The sequence below is a fragment of the Hemicordylus capensis genome, chromosome 2 (genome assembly GCF_027244095.1).
Source record: "Hemicordylus capensis ecotype Gifberg chromosome 2, rHemCap1.1.pri, whole genome shotgun sequence".
Classification (NCBI taxonomy): domain Eukaryota; kingdom Metazoa; phylum Chordata; class Lepidosauria; order Squamata; family Cordylidae; genus Hemicordylus; species Hemicordylus capensis.
In genome coordinates this window covers 59804731-59822846 of record NC_069658.1, presented here as the reverse complement: position 1 = coordinate 59822846, position 18116 = coordinate 59804731, and the positions used below count along the sequence as shown (strand labels likewise).

Genomic DNA, 18116 nt, shown 5'->3' with positions numbered 1-18116 from the left:
ACAAAGAGGCTCAATACTGATGTATTGTGAGATTCTACTGTGGATGGGGGATTAAATTCTGGAGACTTACTTTTATCTTATAAGGGCCTCTGGAAGATGACGCAAACTCAAACACTCCCCCAGGATCATCATTTTCCAGAATGACCAGTTCACGGCTAGTATAACCAGATTTCAGGATCTGATTGTCCACACTCACTCTGAGGAGAGGAACACAAAGGGCTTTTTTCAGCTGCAGTTAGATTGGAGATTCTCATACTAATAATTAAATGCATCATAGCTCATGGTAAAATATATTTGTAATTCTTTCCCCGCGCACCAACAGTGCTATTCTGTGATGCCTTCCCTCAGATGGTGCACTTAACTTCATCACTGGCTTTTTCCAGGAAGCAGACAGAAACTGCTCTTGTTCTGCCAAGCTTTTGAGGCCACTGCTTGGTAAAATAAAAAAAGATAGGCTGTTTTAGACTGAAGATAGCCCTGCTGCTATTTCATGCTTTCACAGATTTACTGTTAGTCGCCCAGAGCAGGTGTGCTGGAGGAGCAGGATATAAATATTTTAAAATAAATAAATAAAATTCTCTTCAATTAATTGTTGACATTTGTATTTATATTTTAATATAGTGAGCCACATTGTAAACGAATACTGGGAAAGTTGCATATAAATGCTGTAACAAAGTAAACAAACAATCCATTTGCCTAGACTATATTTTATTTTATCCAACTTTATCATGGCAGATTTGCTGGATTAAAAAAAATGAACATGCACACATCACACAGAGAAAGCCAATAAAATATCTGTGAATACTGAACAGCAAACTTTACTTACAAAAATGTAGTTGAACAGGAGAGTGCTAAAGGCACTTTTTAGTATCGCGGTGTATTTTAGTAACATTTAGGAAAACTTCCCAATATCCTCAGTTTTTTATATACAACTTTATAGTTTGTTTGATATAAAACAATGTTTGATATTCAAACATTTTGTTTCCAGCTTCCCTTGGGACAATATTTGTCCAATATCTGATTATCTCCTATTCTGTAGACCAACTCTGCAAGCAGAGATGAGTTCAAGAACTCTCTGGCCATGAGAAGCATTTAAAACTGCTTCAACCAAATCAAGCCTTCCTTAAGGGATGATCAGCAGTTATTAAGTAAAGCTTTGGGCTCCTGATCATGTGCTGGAGCATGTCCTTGGTAAAAGGACATGAGGCAGCATCCGGAGACTGCTGTTGTGCTAGCATAATGCGAGAGAGTGACTTTTAGTATTCTGTCGTGCTCTGTATTGAGCTCTACATGGTTGCACAGTCACTTGCAGAAGACCTTCTCTCAGACATGTTGTTGCCATACATGATGCAACATGTGCAAGAGGTACTGCAATGTGTTATGCAACATGTCATGCAACACTTTGTGTGAGAGGTAATATAATGTATTGATGTGAGCTAGTGCAGCATGTGCCAACACATTGCACAACAATAACCTAATCTCCCCCTTCCACATACATATTGCCCTATAGGTAGCACATCTTCTGCTAGCACAAGAACTAGTCTGGCTATTTTTTTTGTGTGCAACTTCCTTGTGCTCCATCTTTATGCTAGGAAAAAAGCAATACACAAGTGCTGCACTAGCCTGGATGCTGCCCAAAGAAAACACAATAAAATAATTGTAGTGTTATGCTCATGGAAAACTTTGATGATTGTTTTAAAATGATCAATGACATATTTTAAAAAGCCTGCGGCATCAATGTGTGCTCCTTATTTCTAATAGATAAGTTAAAGTTCCCAATCTATTTGAAGATATCCGTAGGAAACCAATTTTGTTTAATCCTGCTTATGCAGCCCAATTATAACATATTTGGGAGGCCAGATTTCCCAGTGGCAAATCTGAACAACCATTCTACTGTTCTGTAATATCTCCAAACATCAAACACGAAGCCATGCATTCATAACTCTTTATTATTCATAGGCCCTACATAAAGAAAGGTTTTCAGTCCGGCACCCCATGCTCCCAAATAAAATGGCAATAGGAAGCATGCATTGCCCAAGGAGGTCAGTGAGACACGGTGCTTCAGAAGGAAGGAAATATTAAAGGAGACAGAGTCTCGTCCAGACCAACCACTTCCAAAACAAAGTGCTGATTCACTGAAGACAAAGACACAGCTTGCTGCACTTACCCAAAGTACACGACAAACCTTTCTGTCTCTACCCTGCCAATACAGAGAGAAAGAAATGGGGGGTAGGAATAAAAACTGCTGTTTGCCAAATTCTTTGTAAGAAAGGAGTTCTTTAGAGAGGGGGAATAAAAAGAGGATAAAAACCCAGCACCTCTCTAGCAGCTAATGTTCACTTATGGGAATCTCACTTGCTTGGCACTTTCTTGTCTGACTAATGCTAGCAAGAGGTTCAGCAATTCCCACTCATGAGAGATGACCCCATGACCAATTGGGATGTCAAAGACCATTCAAGGCCTTCGTTACCAGCTCTGCTCCAAGAGCTGACTGCCAAGCACTGTGCAGGCGTACCAGCCGCAGTGGCTGAGTAAATTTTATTCAGGGTTGTTTGTAGTTACTCCGTGCTTTTAAGTAGACAAAAGAAGCCCATTTTATTCATACAAGTACAAGCCACGAGGACCTGCCATTCCACTAAGCTGCCCAAATGATTGTCGAAGTAGATAAAGAAGGGCAGGGGTTGCCATTGTCTAAATTTTGTAATGGGGATGTATTTGAAAGCCCTTATTGAAACAGGAATTAAAACAGCATGAAGTGTTATTTGTTACTGCTCTTTCAGTAAATCAAATGGTAAGAATGATGTAAACAAGGACAGCATTTTATAAGCCCAAATTTACTTCAGTTCTAAACAAATGCTTATAACTAAACGACATCCTTGTTATTAGAAGATGAAACTAGAAATACAGTCATGTCTCTGATACTAACTTAATATTTTTAATACAGCAATTATTTTGATTTACTATAAATGGTCTGGTTTTTTGGTTGTTGTTTTTACAGTTCCCTGCGCATCTAAATGGTGCAAGCAAATATGCAGAGCATGCTTTGATGGAAACGTCTACTGCACAATCTCTCAGGGAAATTAATGGGAGTTTTGCAGGAGAACTTCTGCGCATGGAAAGCCTGACCAAGCACAGATAATCTACCCCCTGTTTAAGAAAATCTGCCAAAGGAAAAACACAAGCAATTGAGAAAATGCATTTTTTAAATATCCAACATTTTAATTGATAATTAAGTGGTGTATGCAAAGATGATATAATCCCTCCCCAAGGGTTTTGTAGTCTAAAATAGACAAAGCAAAGGTAAGACAGGATTTAAGACAAATGAAGTTGGGGAGACCTAATCTGTAGTGCAAAATGCACAGAGTGTGACTATAAGGAGAAGTATCATTCTATAGTAGTATAGCACATAGTTGCATGATTTAAGGTCCCAGGTTCAATCCCCAGTATTCTCAAGGTAAAGGATCTCAGGAAGCATGACTGGAAAAGCTCTCTGTGTGAAACCTTGGAGAGCTGCAGCCAGAGAAATTGAGCAGAAGAGGCTGGTTTTATGGATACAGAAGCAGTGTCTCTTTCAGGTATACATAAGAGTACAAACTGGCAGCAAAGTCAGCCACCCAGAGAACAATTTGTTATGGGGAGGCTAACAAATACAGTCATTATACATTATTATTTAGCAAAAAGCAACAACAACAACAACTAGCTTAACCTGCACAGAGCATCTGCACGCTAGTACTTGATTGCTGCCCTTACCCCCTGCCACAGTCCCCCTCACCTCAGAGATCTCTCCACTCTCACCTGAGCTGCACTCCTGCTCCTTCTCCTCCATCCTGTTGTTTCCATCCCCCTCACCCCTATTGGTCACTCCTCCATCTCTTTACTCTGACTTGTCCCCTTAGCTAAGCAGGGTCTGCCCTAGTTGCATATGAATGGGAGACTAGAAGTGTGAGCACTGTAAGATATTCCGCTTAGGGGATGGAGCCACTCTGGGAAGAACATCTAGGTTCCAAGTTCCCTCCCTGGCTTCTCCAAGATAGAGTTGAGAGACATTCCTGCCTGCGACCTTGAAGAAGCCGCTGCCAGCCTGCGAAGACAATACTGAGCTAGATGGACCAATGGTCTGACTCAGTATATGGCAGCTTCCTATGTTCGTATGTACTTCATCCCTCTCACTGCAACTTACCTGCAACTGGGCCAATAGGTGCCTGCAATGCTGTAGTCGCAACCAAGAGGGGTGAGGGGGATGGAAGCAACCAGATGAAGGAGGAGGAGCAGAAGTGTGGCTCAGGTGAAAGTGGAGAGATCTCTGGGGTGAGGGGGGCTGTAGCAGGGGGTGAGGGGAGCAATCAAGTACTAGCACGCAGATGGTCTGCACAGGTTAAGCAAGTTATTATTATGTTAGGATTATTATAATGCATTCTGAATACAGTATCATACACATTCATGGCCCTTTGCAAAAAATGAGAGGATTGTAAGCACTGAAGGGCTTACAATCAAGAGCCTGATTCAGACGTTATGCTATACAAGTGTACAGTTGTTTATACACTCATTCACATTTTTGTGTGAGTGACTGTACCTGTGTTCATTTAAAAAACAGACAGGCCCTTCAAATTCATGATGCAGGTAGGAACTGTACTTCAGTACCTGTGTTCAGCATAACATGTGAATGACTGTAGCTGTGTACAGATCTGTAATTCTGTACATTGTACACTCATTGTACGAATGTTGAACATAACATGTGAATGGGCCTTAAGTATCAATATAAATGGAAACAACAGAGAAAGAGAAGGAAAATGGAGGAAGGGGTAAGCAGGCCAAGTATATCCTAATGTTTCAGTTATATGTACTTGAGCTTAGTTGCAGTAGGAAATGGAAACCAAGGCATTGTGCCAGAGGCTTCAAAAAAGTGGGTTCTAAGAAGGGATTTGAAGTAAGCAAGAAAGAAGGGCACAAGGTGGGTATTCTGGGAAGAGGTTCCAAGTATAAGGGGCAACAAGGGAGAAAGGACCACAAAATACCAGGCTGATCTAATAGAGGGGCAGAGCTATCTAAGTAAAGCATACAGCTGGGTTCTTCTAGTAAGTGCTGCAGAGTAAGTGCAAGGAAAAAGACACTTGCCTTTCCCAAGACACTTCTCGTGCTTCTGATTTAGTACAGGAGATTTATAAGGGGCTGCAATTTGGATGTATCCTCAGTGTTTGATTGCAAAAGCTGTACTTTATCCTAAGGAGATAAAGAGATGCCTAGGGTGGCTAGCGATTCCCATATTCTTCCATTTTGAAATTTATGCATAAACTCTTTTATTCATAACAGCAGAAAAAAGCTCTCTGTGCTGACAGACAGCAAGATCAAGCCCAACAAAGCCTTTAAAATGTCACCACTCCCTGCTTAGCCATAACACTCATTGGGTGGCCATAGGATATCAGACAAATTAGAAGAGACAGCCTGTTGGTGGCCCTCCACCTTCTCACCATTCAATCAGAAGGGTTCTGACACCAGGTCAGCCCTAGAGGACACAAACATAACAACGGAGAACAGTTAAGAAAGTGAGGGGAAATAAATCTACATGAACATATGGCAAACACAAGGAAAATTATGGAGTGTGTAAAAGTATATTAATAAACAAACGGCTTTTAAGCTACTATCAATAGTTTGGGCAGGAATATTGTTGCATCTGGATGGGAGCATAGGAAGCTGCCCTAAACCAAGCTAGACCATTAGGCCATCTAGTTCAGTATTGTCTACACAGACTGGCAGCGGCTTCTCCAAGGTTACAGGCAGGAGTCTCTCCCAGCCTTATCTTGGAGATGTCAGGGAGGGAACTTGGAACCTTCAGCATGCAAACATGCAGATGCTCTTCTCAGAGCGGACCCATCCCATAAGGGGAATGTCTTATAGTGCTCACATGTAGTCTCCCATTCAACTGCAAACCAGGGAGGACCCTGCTTAGCAAAGGGGACAATTTTTACCCAGGCTTTTATATGATTGTCTCTGCTGCTGCTTCTTTGTACTTTGTATGGTTATCTTATGCTTGTATTTTACATATTTTTATTCAGATTTTTAAAATATATTTTAGCTTAATATTTTAATTGTGTAATTATTATAGTCTTGTGTTAATTTTTGTGTGAACTGCCTTGGGATTTTTTAATGAAAGGTGGTATATAAATGTAACACTAAATAAAAATAAATAAATAAATAAATTCATGCTTGCTACCACAAGACTTAGTAACTAAGTTTTAATACAAAGATAGCCTGGATAACCCATGAAATCCCAATGCCAGTCTTTGCTCCCTTGGTCCCTTGTGTGGCCTGAGATAGTTTTGGCCCATGAACCCTAAGGATACAGGAGGCCCAGGTTCAAATCCCTGGTTGGCCACAAAGTTAACTGGACGGCTCAGGTCAAATCAATGTCTCCAAGCTTAATCTGAAAGTTGAACTGGACATTGTAAGGAAAATGCAGGAATTCCATGTATTCTGAATAAAGCTAATGCAGCCAGAGAAGCTGAAGCAGAACGTCACCACAGGAGAGGGTTATTAACTCTTCACCTACCCGCCCATTCTCTACTGACAGAGTTTCCCCAGGGTGTTTAAGATCTTTTCCCCTTTTCTCATCCAAGCTTTGAACCAGAATTAAGCCTGGCTGTGGTGGGGCAGGGGTGGGACTGACTTCAGGCCAGGGGCACTGCAAGGGAAAACTGGCAGACATTGGGAGGGGGGTTGTACAACTGTCCCTTCTACCTGCTGATCTCTTCCCCTATATTTTTGTTACCTTAGCAAACATGGGAATGGTACCACCTGTTTGCCGATAGGATGTCTAATTCTGCAAAATTGACAGGACTGTTTTAAGGGTACATTACAAGAATTTCACAGCCCTTTGTACATTGAGTATGCAATAAATCTGGATAAATAATAGGATGTTTAAGGTTGCCACATCAGATTTTTTTTAAGTACCTCAGCTCAGTTGTCACTGCATATCCATATACAGTGTAAATGTTAGGCAACAATAAAATCTAATTTTAAAAAGGAAGAGCATAACTTGTCTAGAAGAATAAGGAATATATTCTGTGAAATCAAGTTATACAATGCCTATTGAGGCAGCAGGAAAGATGCTGAAATATCACAAATGAAATGAAATAAAATGAAATGAAATATCACATTTCACATAATATCACATTAATATCACATTTCAAATATCACATAAAATGAAATGAAATATCACATTTTCCCCCATCATGTCACTGAACACTGACTTTCCTCAGGAAATCAAACCTTTACATATGCCTGCTAGTGTGGCATTATAAGAACCATATCATTACAGGCACATTTTGACAGATATATAACAGTACATGATACTGAAATGAAAATTCAACATAATTGTGTCTTCAAAGCAATGTTCTCTGCCAAAGTAAATGCAGAAACAACTTTAGTGGACAACCAGTCCTGCAGAGACATTTGTTTCCATATTATCTATAAATCAAAAGATGGAAGAAATTCATCCATGGTTCTGAATTAAAATATCAAATGTCATGGATTCACAAGTGTCTGTGAACATTTTCTACTCAATAGCTGTTAGCTAGTCTTTGGAATTGCTACATCATGAACAAAAAGGTTATGTTAATTTGCTTTCTACAAATTATTACCGAACAGTACCTGTCTAATGATAACGTCAGTGTCTCATTCATTTCGGGGATATCATCAGCTTTGACAGTAAAGTTGATTGCTGTGTCACTTTGTCCAGATAAAAACACAACAAATCCAGATAAAGGACTTATGTCATCTATAGTTACTGCTTTTGAACTGAGGCCAGAAGGTATCAGGCTCCAGAAAACAGTAGCTTTTCCATCAGTTCCATCTCGATGCAAGGCAATGGAAACCTAGAATACATACAAGATTTGTAAAAACATTTTAAATGTGTGTGTCAACAGTTGCCAAATTATAGCCTATCTGAAATTTTGTCTGGCATATTTCTGAAATTGTAAAGGTGTAAAAAAAAAAAAAATCCTGTCCAGAATTCCAAACACGTGCAAAGCACTGAACATTCTGGAAAATTATATCATGCACTTTTAAAAAGAAATAATGCTGCTTGGCTTGGTGTGAAACACAAACAAATAAAACCAAGCACTCTAGAGAAAAGGTTGAAATAAAACAGGTACATCTAAATATCTAGTTGATTTTACTTGAAATTAGGAAGGCATAACTTTCATTATATCTGTGTGACCACTAGATCTTTTTTCTTGAGTAGCTTTTTCATAGAAAATATGGAGCAAACAATGCCACTTCAGCTGAACTGCGGACCATACTTGTTAAGTTTATTTTTATCCATTTAGAACCATGATGACATGACTTAGGAACATAGGAACATAGGAAACTGCCATATACTGAGTCAGACCACTGGTCTATCTAGCTCAGTATTGTCTTCACGGACTGGCAGCGGCTTCTCCAAGGTTGCAGGCAGGAATCTCTCTCAGCCCTATCTTGGAGAAGCCAGGGAGGAAACTTGAAACCTTCTGCTCTTCCCAGAGCGGCTTCATCCCGTGAGGGGAATATCTTGCAGTGCTCACACATCAAGTCTCCCATTCAGATGCAACCAGGGCAGACCCTGCTTAGCTATGGGGACAAGTCATGCTTGCTACCACGAGACCAGCTCTTCAACTCGGTTGTATCCAAAGTAGCACAAACTGAGTTCCACTCATACAAGGGGTTTCCCCGAACCCCTTCTCCTCAATGAAACCTGCTATCTCCCCCTGCCCCTGCTGCCACCTCCAAATCTACTTGAGGGTGAGGGGATCCTCCACAACAGTGTAGGATGGAGCATGGAAGGCTGCATTGGGAGGGAGAAATCAGCAGAAACTGAGGGGGAAGGCATTTTATGCAAGTGGAAGTACCTTTTGTTTGGATATATCTCAGTATGACTCACTCAACATTTTTACTTGCAAAACATTATGCTAAGTAATGGCAGAGCCTATGCTTTCTCTAAATAATTTGCAGTAAGCAAATACAGTGTGAGAAAATATTTACTTACTTCTGTAGATACAGAATCTTCTGGCTCATGTAAAATTATTGGAAGATTACTGATAAAGCCAATTTCTCCATTTGCAATGTCAGGTGTGATTCTCAAAGAGATATTTTGGATTTCACCTAGTCTAGGACTTATAGATGGAACTAGAGGAACAATATTCAGCAGTTCAACTTTTTCCAGCTGCAACAAGATACATCAAGATTTGATCATTCTCTATATATGTATCAATTAGTCATAGGACTGTGCAACATGCTCGTAGTTATTACTTATTATTTAAAGGGAACTGCAAAACCCTGACCAGGGAAAAATCCCAATATTGAAATGGTTGTTTAGAACCTCATCAATTATTCTTGGAAAACATATTATAGGCATAAAGTTGTACAGATCTGTTTTGAACGTATAATTTACCACAACTGAAACATAAAATCACATGTGCAATTCTGCATCAGAATGAATGACTGAATTAATATCTAAAGCAGATCATGAACAGATATCCTTGATCTAATCTGAAATTTTCTGGGGAGGAAGGCTGCAGGACCCAGCAAATGAGTATCCAGAAGATGTTAGAACTTATGGCATATTCCGTGAGCATGTGACAAGAATGCGAACAGGTAAAGGCAATGGTGGAAAGGAAGAAATTTCAAAGTTATGAGCGAAGTTAATTCCTAGGATGTTTATACCTAATTTTCTGCTATGTCTTGCACCTTCTCTGTTTTAGGATCTTTAATTTAATTTATCATCATTTATATTTCAATAAACGTTCTATAAGTATGAAGTTCAATTATTATTTTTCAAGAACTAGACTACACAAGTAACTCAACCATTCATTTAGGGAAGCAATACTCTTATGGGCATAGAGAAGCAGAATGATCTGAAAGACATGCTCCAAGATTTTTTGCAATCAACAGCACTAAAAACTCCTCAGTTTACTCTTCTGATCTTTTGACCAATGTTTTGTTTTATTTCTGATTCATTTCTTCTTTCTCCTATTTCTCTTCTCAAGCTAGTAATCTCTAGAATGTATGATACAAGTCATTGCAAATAGCAGGAACTAACTCTTAATCCCAGTGCAGATGTAATGATCCCAATCTCTAGCTACAGTGAAAAAACTGAAGTGGGTCATGGGATCATATGCTCTTTCCCACCAATTCCTCCTCTCTCATACACAAGTTCTTCCTACTCTACAGTGATTAGCCTTGGAAAGGAATATTTGACAATACATTAATTATAACTTAAGATAATATTTCAGAGCATTTTTCTATCCATTCTATTAAATGCATTGACAAATATTCTTTTCAAAGGAGTTACATCTTCACTGACCTTAAACATGGTTAACACAAACCAGATTCTCTCTTAAGCAGGATGCACAAGCTCACTTCAAACTCTAGAGTGCCCAGCTTGAGGGAAAATCTCACCTCCTCCAGTGGTGAGCTGTGGGATTTCTGGAGGCTGGACAGCATTTCCCCAACCTCCAGAATGCCACACTGCTCACCGAAGCAGCAACCATGTGCGCAGTGGCATGCCACAGCACAGGGCTATGGAAGATTGGGGGAGGGGGGTGAGTAGGAATAGTTCTGCCTCCCCCCAGCCCTCCCAGGGATTTGGGGCATGTGAATGACACTATTGTATATTTCCATTCTCATTTGCAGAATCTCATGCTGATTTTTGTGTCTGGTTGTGACTGTTATGTTGTCCCTTCTTGGTTAGAGTGCTGGACTAGGACTGGGAAGACTCGGGTTTGAATCCCCATTCAACCATGAAACTGACTGGGTGACTCTGGGCCAGTCATTAGGGATGTGCACGAACCGGTTCGGAGGCCATGTTGGAGGCCTCTGAACCGGTTCGGAAACGGACCGGTCCGGTGGTCCGGCACCGAGGGGGGGTCTAACTTTAAGGGCGGGGGGTAAAACTTAACCCTCCCGCCGCTCTTCCCCCTCCGGCGCTGCGTTTAAAATTGAAGTTTTCGGGGTGGCAGCGTTCCTCCCTGCCGCCCCTGCCCCCGTCGTTGCCCGGAAGAAGCTGTAATAGAAGCACACCATGCCGCACGCATGCGTGCTTCTATTACAGCTTCTTCCGGGCAACGACGGGGGCAGGGGCGGCAGGGAGGAACGCTGCCGCCCCGAAAACTTCAATTTTAAACGCAGCGCCGGAGGGGGAAGAGCGGCAGGAGGGGTAAGTTCTACCCCCCTGCCCTTAAAGGAAGACCCCCCCATGGTGGTCCGGACTGGTCTGGACCCATGCACATCCCTACAAGTCATGTATCTCTCAGCCTAACCTAACTCACGGGGTTGTTCTGAGGATAAAATTAAGCATGTACACTGCTCTGAGCGCCTCGGAGAGTGGGATATAAATGTATGTATGTAAGTAAGTAAATAAATAAATAAATAAATTCGTAAAACTTCCTCCTGTTAGGCCCTCTGCTAAAGGCTCCAGTTGGGGCTGGCTCTATTTTTCACCATCTCACTTCCTCTCCTCAGCCTTTAAAGGCAGCTACAGGAGCAGGAGAAGTTAGGTGGCTGGTGCCCAGGCACCTGTGGCATCAGGATCCTTCCAGTCTCATCATATCTGATAGAGGGAGGGCAGGTTTGGCCACAGGAAAGCCTCCTGTGGTGCAGCCCCTGACCGTAACCCAAAACCATGCTTAAATCTGTGGAAGGAAAAGTGGAGGAAATCTGCATGTGAGAGGAATGGGGAAATGAAGAGCGCATTCATCATGTGGTCCATTTTTGATCTCTAGAGATCAGATGCATATGACCAATATCAGAGCACACACCAAGCCACTGGAAAGCTAAACAGTTGTGCCATAAAATACAGCATTTCAAATATGTTATGACAATTTTATATCACATACCTGTGTTAGGAAATGGGCCCCATTTTGAAGAAATGCATCATTTCTTATTGGTACTTTTACAATATCTTCAGTTTTTCCTTCTGGCAAGTAGAGCGTGCTTCTTCCAGAAATGTTTAGGATATGCTCTTTAGCTCGTTCAGGATCCACTGGCCCAGCAGGAATATACAGAGCAGTATAAAATAGCCTCACATTTCCCACAGTTCCCCTTTGCCTTGCAAAGCTAAGGGACAAAAACCGCCCATCTGGGCTGCTTTCTATCCTCTGGTTTTCCAAAGGGTAGAATTTAATCACACCATAAACGTCATCACTGTCCTGAATGTAGAACAAAAGCTACCAAAAAAAAATAAAAGAGAGAGAGAGAATATTATTAAGTGCAAATGACCATTAACATTCACACCATGCTGTTATCCCATCACTGTTTACTGTTGCAATGGGGATGACTCCTAAAAATATATATTGTTCAGTTCTCTTCAGTAAGTGATTGCAGTCACTTGAGGTTTTGTTGTTGTTTTGTGGAGTTTGTTTGGGTTTTTGTTGTTGTTTTGCTGAAATCTGCTCATATGCAGCTGGAATCAAGGCTTGAAATCCCTATCTGGACACACACACACCTCACAAAACATCCTCACTGAAAACAGAGCTGCTTGCAGTGGCTAAAGGCTCCAGTTGGGGCTAGCTCCATAATCTTACAGAGCTCTGTTCTCCCTTCTCGGCCTTTAAAGGCATCCACTGGAGCATCACCCTATTCACCCCCTGCTATCACCACTGCCCACTTGCCTGCGCCTCTGCCCATTTACCTGCTGCAACCTCTTCTCTCCCTGTCCACCTCCTCCTCTTTCCCTCTCCTTCTTCTTCTCAGATCATGCAGTGCCCACCATTTGGAAGCACTTCCTGCTTCTCTGCCTCAGCCCGTGTGGTGCACACAGCTTGCAAGCACTTACTGCTTCCACAGGAAGCAGGAATAATTTGCAAATAGTGCACACCATGCCGGCCAAGAAAGACAGGGAAAGAGGAGGCGGCAGCAGTCAGTGAAAAGGCAGAGGCAGGCAGGCAGCAGAGGCAGCAGCAGGAACAGCCAGGGAAGAGGGAAGTGGTGACAGAAGGGCCCCTGGGGCGGATGAGCTGTGCTCAAGGGACACCCTTGAACACCAGTAGCTTCACCCCTGCTTCAGATTCCAGTGTTTCAGAATTGTTCCATTCCTGGAGCCTCTCTAGAAGATATTAATGGGCAGAAAGAATCACATAGTATTAAGTCCTTAAGATATCCAGGGCCCAAACTGTACAGAGCTTCAAAGGTAATGATCTGCATCTTTAATTGATGGGAAGCCAATGTAATTTAGATAAAATTGGAATTATATACAACATTTTGTACCACTTATAGGCATCTTCTGAATACTTTTCCAAGGCAACCTGTTTTATAACTGTTCCCCTCATAAACACAAGGAAATCTTATGTAGGTTTAATTAAGTCTTTCTTCAGAAACAATTCCATTTTCTCTTTCTCCTTTTCCTCCTTTTTCTTTCTTACTCTACCCACCACACACTCTCTACAGGATCCCCACTGGGAAAAACTTCTAAAAGACAAAATATAGAGATTACTAGACAGAATGCAACATAACACCAGGTAGAAGGTAGAAAATGTTGCAAAAATCTAAGTAGGACGTGACCAAGGCATGGATATTAGCAGCAGATCCACCTTCTCAAGGAAGGATTGCAGTTGCTGAACAAGCCAAAACTAACCCAAAGATGTTCCTGGCCATAGCCACCACTTGGCTTTCCAAGAATACTCCAAGATTGTGCATCTGCTCCTTCAGAAGCAGATGGCACTGAACAAGAGGAGGAAAAAGGTAAATACAATGTTCTCACAATCAAAGGGTCAGGAAATCTTTCCCTCTCCTGTATACCACTCATTGCTCTACTTTTAGCCCAAGTATACTTTTACAGCCAAATTCTATGTACATTTACTTAAATGTTCCACTATATTCATTGGGATTTTCTCCCAGATAAAGGAGTAATATAGCTTTTTATATCTGTAGGACTGCAGCCTTAAAACATTTAAAAAAACACAGAGCATTAATTATTCTTATACAAACAACAAATGTCATGGAAGATCAGCACAGCTGCTTGGCTGTGCCCATAAGTAAGACATCTTACATGTCTATCCTTGCCACTCTTTTCTGGTCTTGTCTATTCTCAGTATATTATTACCAAATATATGTCCAAGTTTTAAATCTTTCTCCATACCCCAGCCAACAAAACAGAAAAGTGTCTCTTGCAGCCATGCAGATACAGCCATTGAGTTAATTGCTCAGACTTTGATAGCCTGCAAATCTTCAGCAAACAATGAGCTCTTTCATACAGGAACTGTTGTCTGGAGTGTGCCTGTAAATTATGTAACTATTGTATTTAAATTTGTATTTTTCCCTATCACAAAGGTTCATGGCTGGGAATACTTTTCCACATGCTTTTCATTGGGCACCTCTGAACTGAACACTCTAACCAGGAAAAGAGTAAGTTGACGAGTTAATTTTCTTCCCTAAATTTAGGGTAGAACCCAGACTAGTCTTGCACTTGCATAAGGACATAACACATTATTATTGTACAAAGAAATGTATTTCTGCTTCAGGCTAGCTCTTGCCCTTGTGATATATGTTACATAAGCCCATATATGTACAATGTGTAACTCCTTACACAAACTTTGGCACACCTCCATATATATATGGAATTCTTTTAAGAGCCATGCATTTGGGTGGTTGCTAGTAATAGCACAATTTTGTAGAGCACAAATCCTGCAAAAAATCTCTCTATGTGCATCATTGTGGATACTACCCTTAAAAACTAAGGGTAAAATATTTAGGCTAAAGTAATATTTTTAATGAGCCAGCTACAAGAAGTCAAAAACTTTACTTAAAAGCATATTAACTTCCTGCAGCTGCCTCATTTCAAACATTACTTTAGCCTAAGTATTTTGAGTGTCTTCCTAGAATGCATGAATTTCGTTAAAAGAAAGAAGAAATGCAGACTTGCCTCTGCTGGTTCACTGACTTCTGCACCCCCCTGTACTGTGTGAGCCAGAATTCTGAATAGATATGGTTCTGCTTCTTCAGGAAGGTCATCATTAACAATGGTCAGGGGAAGTGATGCCAACATCTGCCCTTGAGCAAAATGTAGCATTCCTGAATCCGGAATGATGTCTGCAGTTACAGGTGAAGTATCACTATTGTTGCGGGTTATAATCCATGTAACTGAAACATTTCCGTGTGTTCCACCATTTCTTACAATTGTGATGCTTTCATACCTAGGGGTTGCAAACAAAGTTTAACATAGGAGGTTTGTCTTAAACACTAACTTGTAGCAAGTTCTAGTTGTAGCTTCAAAATACAGCTAGAATACTCCAGGCAGGTACTTAATATGGTGAAAAAAACTTTACATTAGAACAGCAAACCAGTTTCACAGCAGAACACCTGAAGATAAAATCTAGCACTCGAAGAGAAGCATACTACTATATGTAGTATTGTCACTGCCTAAGTTAATGGCCCCCAGATTGGAAGGATCAACACTGAAATACTGCAAATCTATAACAGAGTGGCAACAAAAACCATTCCATAAAGTGATCTGGAACAACATACTAAAAGGTAACAATATAACTGAATTGCATTGAATCTCTATTGCTCATCACTGGTCTCTCTATTCAAAGTACAAATTGACTTGCTGTGTAACTAGTACTAGGCTATTATGTCTACATTCTCATTCTGTGCAATTGACATGCAGCGAAATCTTATGCATGTTTACTCAGAAGTAAGTCAACACGGTGTTCAGTGGGACTTACTCCAGGGTAAGTGCACAGGATTGCAACCTTAATTCTGCAGTTTTATTGTGCCGTTCTTGTTTTTTCTCATGGATCCATAATTCTTGAAAAATCTGTTTCAGATTCAGGTTTAAAACCTAGGATGAAGGCACACATTCTAAGGTGTGGTGGAAATGATCTGAACACACATTCACTATAATTCTGATGCATTTGTTTTCAAGGCAGAACATGTGTTCAAATTACTTTCATCATCACACTTAAAATATACATGTGTCTTTACCCATACCAGTGTTCCCTGTAACAGGGATTCCCAGATGTTGTTGACTACAACTCCCATAATCTTCAACCAAAGGCTATTTCAGCTGGGGATGCTGGGAGTTGTAGTCAACAACATCTGAGAATCCCTATTACAGGAAACACTGACCATCCTTATTTATTTTTATTTCTCTATGCTTTGGGAACTTTTGTTGAAATAGCGTATATACATATTTGTCATCTATACCTATAAGTACACAATGTTTGCTGCTTTTAAAAAAACAGATCACAGATGTTCATGCATCCCTATTTGTGCCACAGAAATATCTGCATGCTTCTTATGGAAAAGAAATCTGCACCTGGCTAAGGCTTTATACTCCAGGAGTCAAATCATTTAACTCTAATATTAAAGTTCCTATTAATCAAAGTTCTTATCAGTGGAACTAATTTAGAGATAACATTAGGAAAATAAAGTGAGAATCTCCTAGCATACGGTAACATCATTGACTTTAATGGTTTAATGTTAGATACATGCCCAATAGATGTTCTTCCAGCTTCATTGGAGCCAGTTATGGGTGAGTATTGGTATAAGGTCTTGGATAATATTTAAATGACCCATCAATGTGGGGTGCCAGTTCTGTGGGAGAGACCCATATGTCTGGCCCCTATCCATGTGGCTTGATTATGTAATGTTTTCCCCTGTTGTGAGGGAACTGCTCAAAACTGCTCTCATACAGCTGGGAAAACATCACCAATCAAGGCAGGCAAGCATCAAGAAGACAAGGAATGGACTGGATTTCTATTATTCAAAATTTAGGCACATATTAATGACAAAGCAAAACATAATTCAAAGCTAAATTCAGAAAAGCACACATAAACATGACATAAAAAGGAAGCATGAGCAGTCTAAATTTCTTAGGTAAATTATCATTAGCTGTCTCATAAATCTACTTTAAGATGTTATCAGTACAACAGAAAAGATACAGTACCTTAACATTTGATCTTCATCAATAACAACTGTCTGTGTGAACAAGCCACTGTTTATGGATAGAACTCCATAGGGTTTATCATTAGGCTTAATAGTAACTTGGACAATGGAAGGCTTTGTTAAAACAGCATCTCCTTGCAAGGTATCCTTAATTAGCATAATATGAAATGTCTCAGCAATTTCTGGTATGGCATCATCAAGGATTTTGAATTTTATGGAACATTCGTGTACCAGAGGTGGGAAAACAACAGTCGTATTTGGCTGTAGATCTAGAAAGTCTAAGTTAAGTTGTGCATGTGCTGTTGAATTCCCAGTTACAATGATATAGTGGATGGAGACTTCATATTCATCAGGTCCAATTATGTTTCCATCGTCATCTTTACCCCGAAATACTGGAACTGTAAGTATATCATCCTCTTCTTGCACCATATAAATACTTTGAGAAAATCGGACTGGGCTATCATTTTTCTTAATAACAATCTCAACAGATTTTCTTGATGCATTGATTTCAGCTCCTCCTTCTACACTTCTCAGATGAATAATAAACATTTCATCATTTTCTGGTATCTAAAAAGTAACATTAAGCCAATAGGGATTACTCAATTCAAAAGTAAATATGTACACATCAGTAAATTATAAAAGCAGGAAAAGAACCAGGTATACTAGTTAATAGATGTTCCCCATAATACTGCATTTCTTTTTTGTATAACATATTGCTGTAAATGATCACTGAAGCACTGATATTCTAAAAGAGACACATGTTTGGCCCAGATCAAACCTTATATTTTAGGCATTTTATCCAATTCTGAAAATTTGATACTCCCCACACACACCAGGGGACAAATGTTTGTGGGTTTACCCAGGATTGCAACAGTGAAATCAGGTCTCAGTTCCTTTTGGTTCCCTCAGCTCCTGCACTTTTCTTCAGTCCCTACACAGAGTATGCTAGGGGGCTCTAGATGCCACACAGGTCAGGAAGAACAAGAGGTAAACTAGCATTGCAACAGAATCTGCTGTACAGGCCACAATGTTATTGAAAAGGTACTTGTGACCGAATCCAGTAACCCAAGGCAGTAACCCAGGGTTCCAGTTTCTTTTGAAGCTTGCTGTATTAATAGTTTTAAAACTTTTTATGGATTACTTCTGATTATTCACCCTGAATGTCTTTCTGCAGAAAGGAGAGCAAGATATTAAAACAAAGC

General features: G+C 40.3%; 1 protein-coding gene across 18 annotated transcripts in view; it reads right to left on the bottom strand.

The window, feature by feature from the left end:
• ADGRV1 (adhesion G protein-coupled receptor V1) overlaps positions 1–18116 on the bottom strand; it is a 457213-nt gene that overhangs the window by 407215 nt on the left and 31882 nt on the right. For all 18 annotated transcript variants that reach the window (XR_008315167.1, XR_008315166.1, XR_008315164.1 and 15 more), the window contains 6 exons: positions 16916–17481; positions 14891–15161; positions 11868–12197; positions 9020–9196; positions 7648–7871; positions 71–197 (listed from right to left, as the gene is read on the bottom strand). Coding sequence is in view for 12 of the 18 variants with exons in the window: in XM_053290676.1 (XP_053146651.1) it covers positions 71–197; positions 7648–7871; positions 9020–9196; positions 11868–12197; positions 14891–15161; positions 16916–17481 (1695 nt within the window). In the remaining 6 variants the exon portion in view is untranslated. The remainder of the gene's footprint in view (positions 1–70; positions 198–7647; positions 7872–9019; positions 9197–11867; positions 12198–14890; positions 15162–16915; positions 17482–18116) is intronic.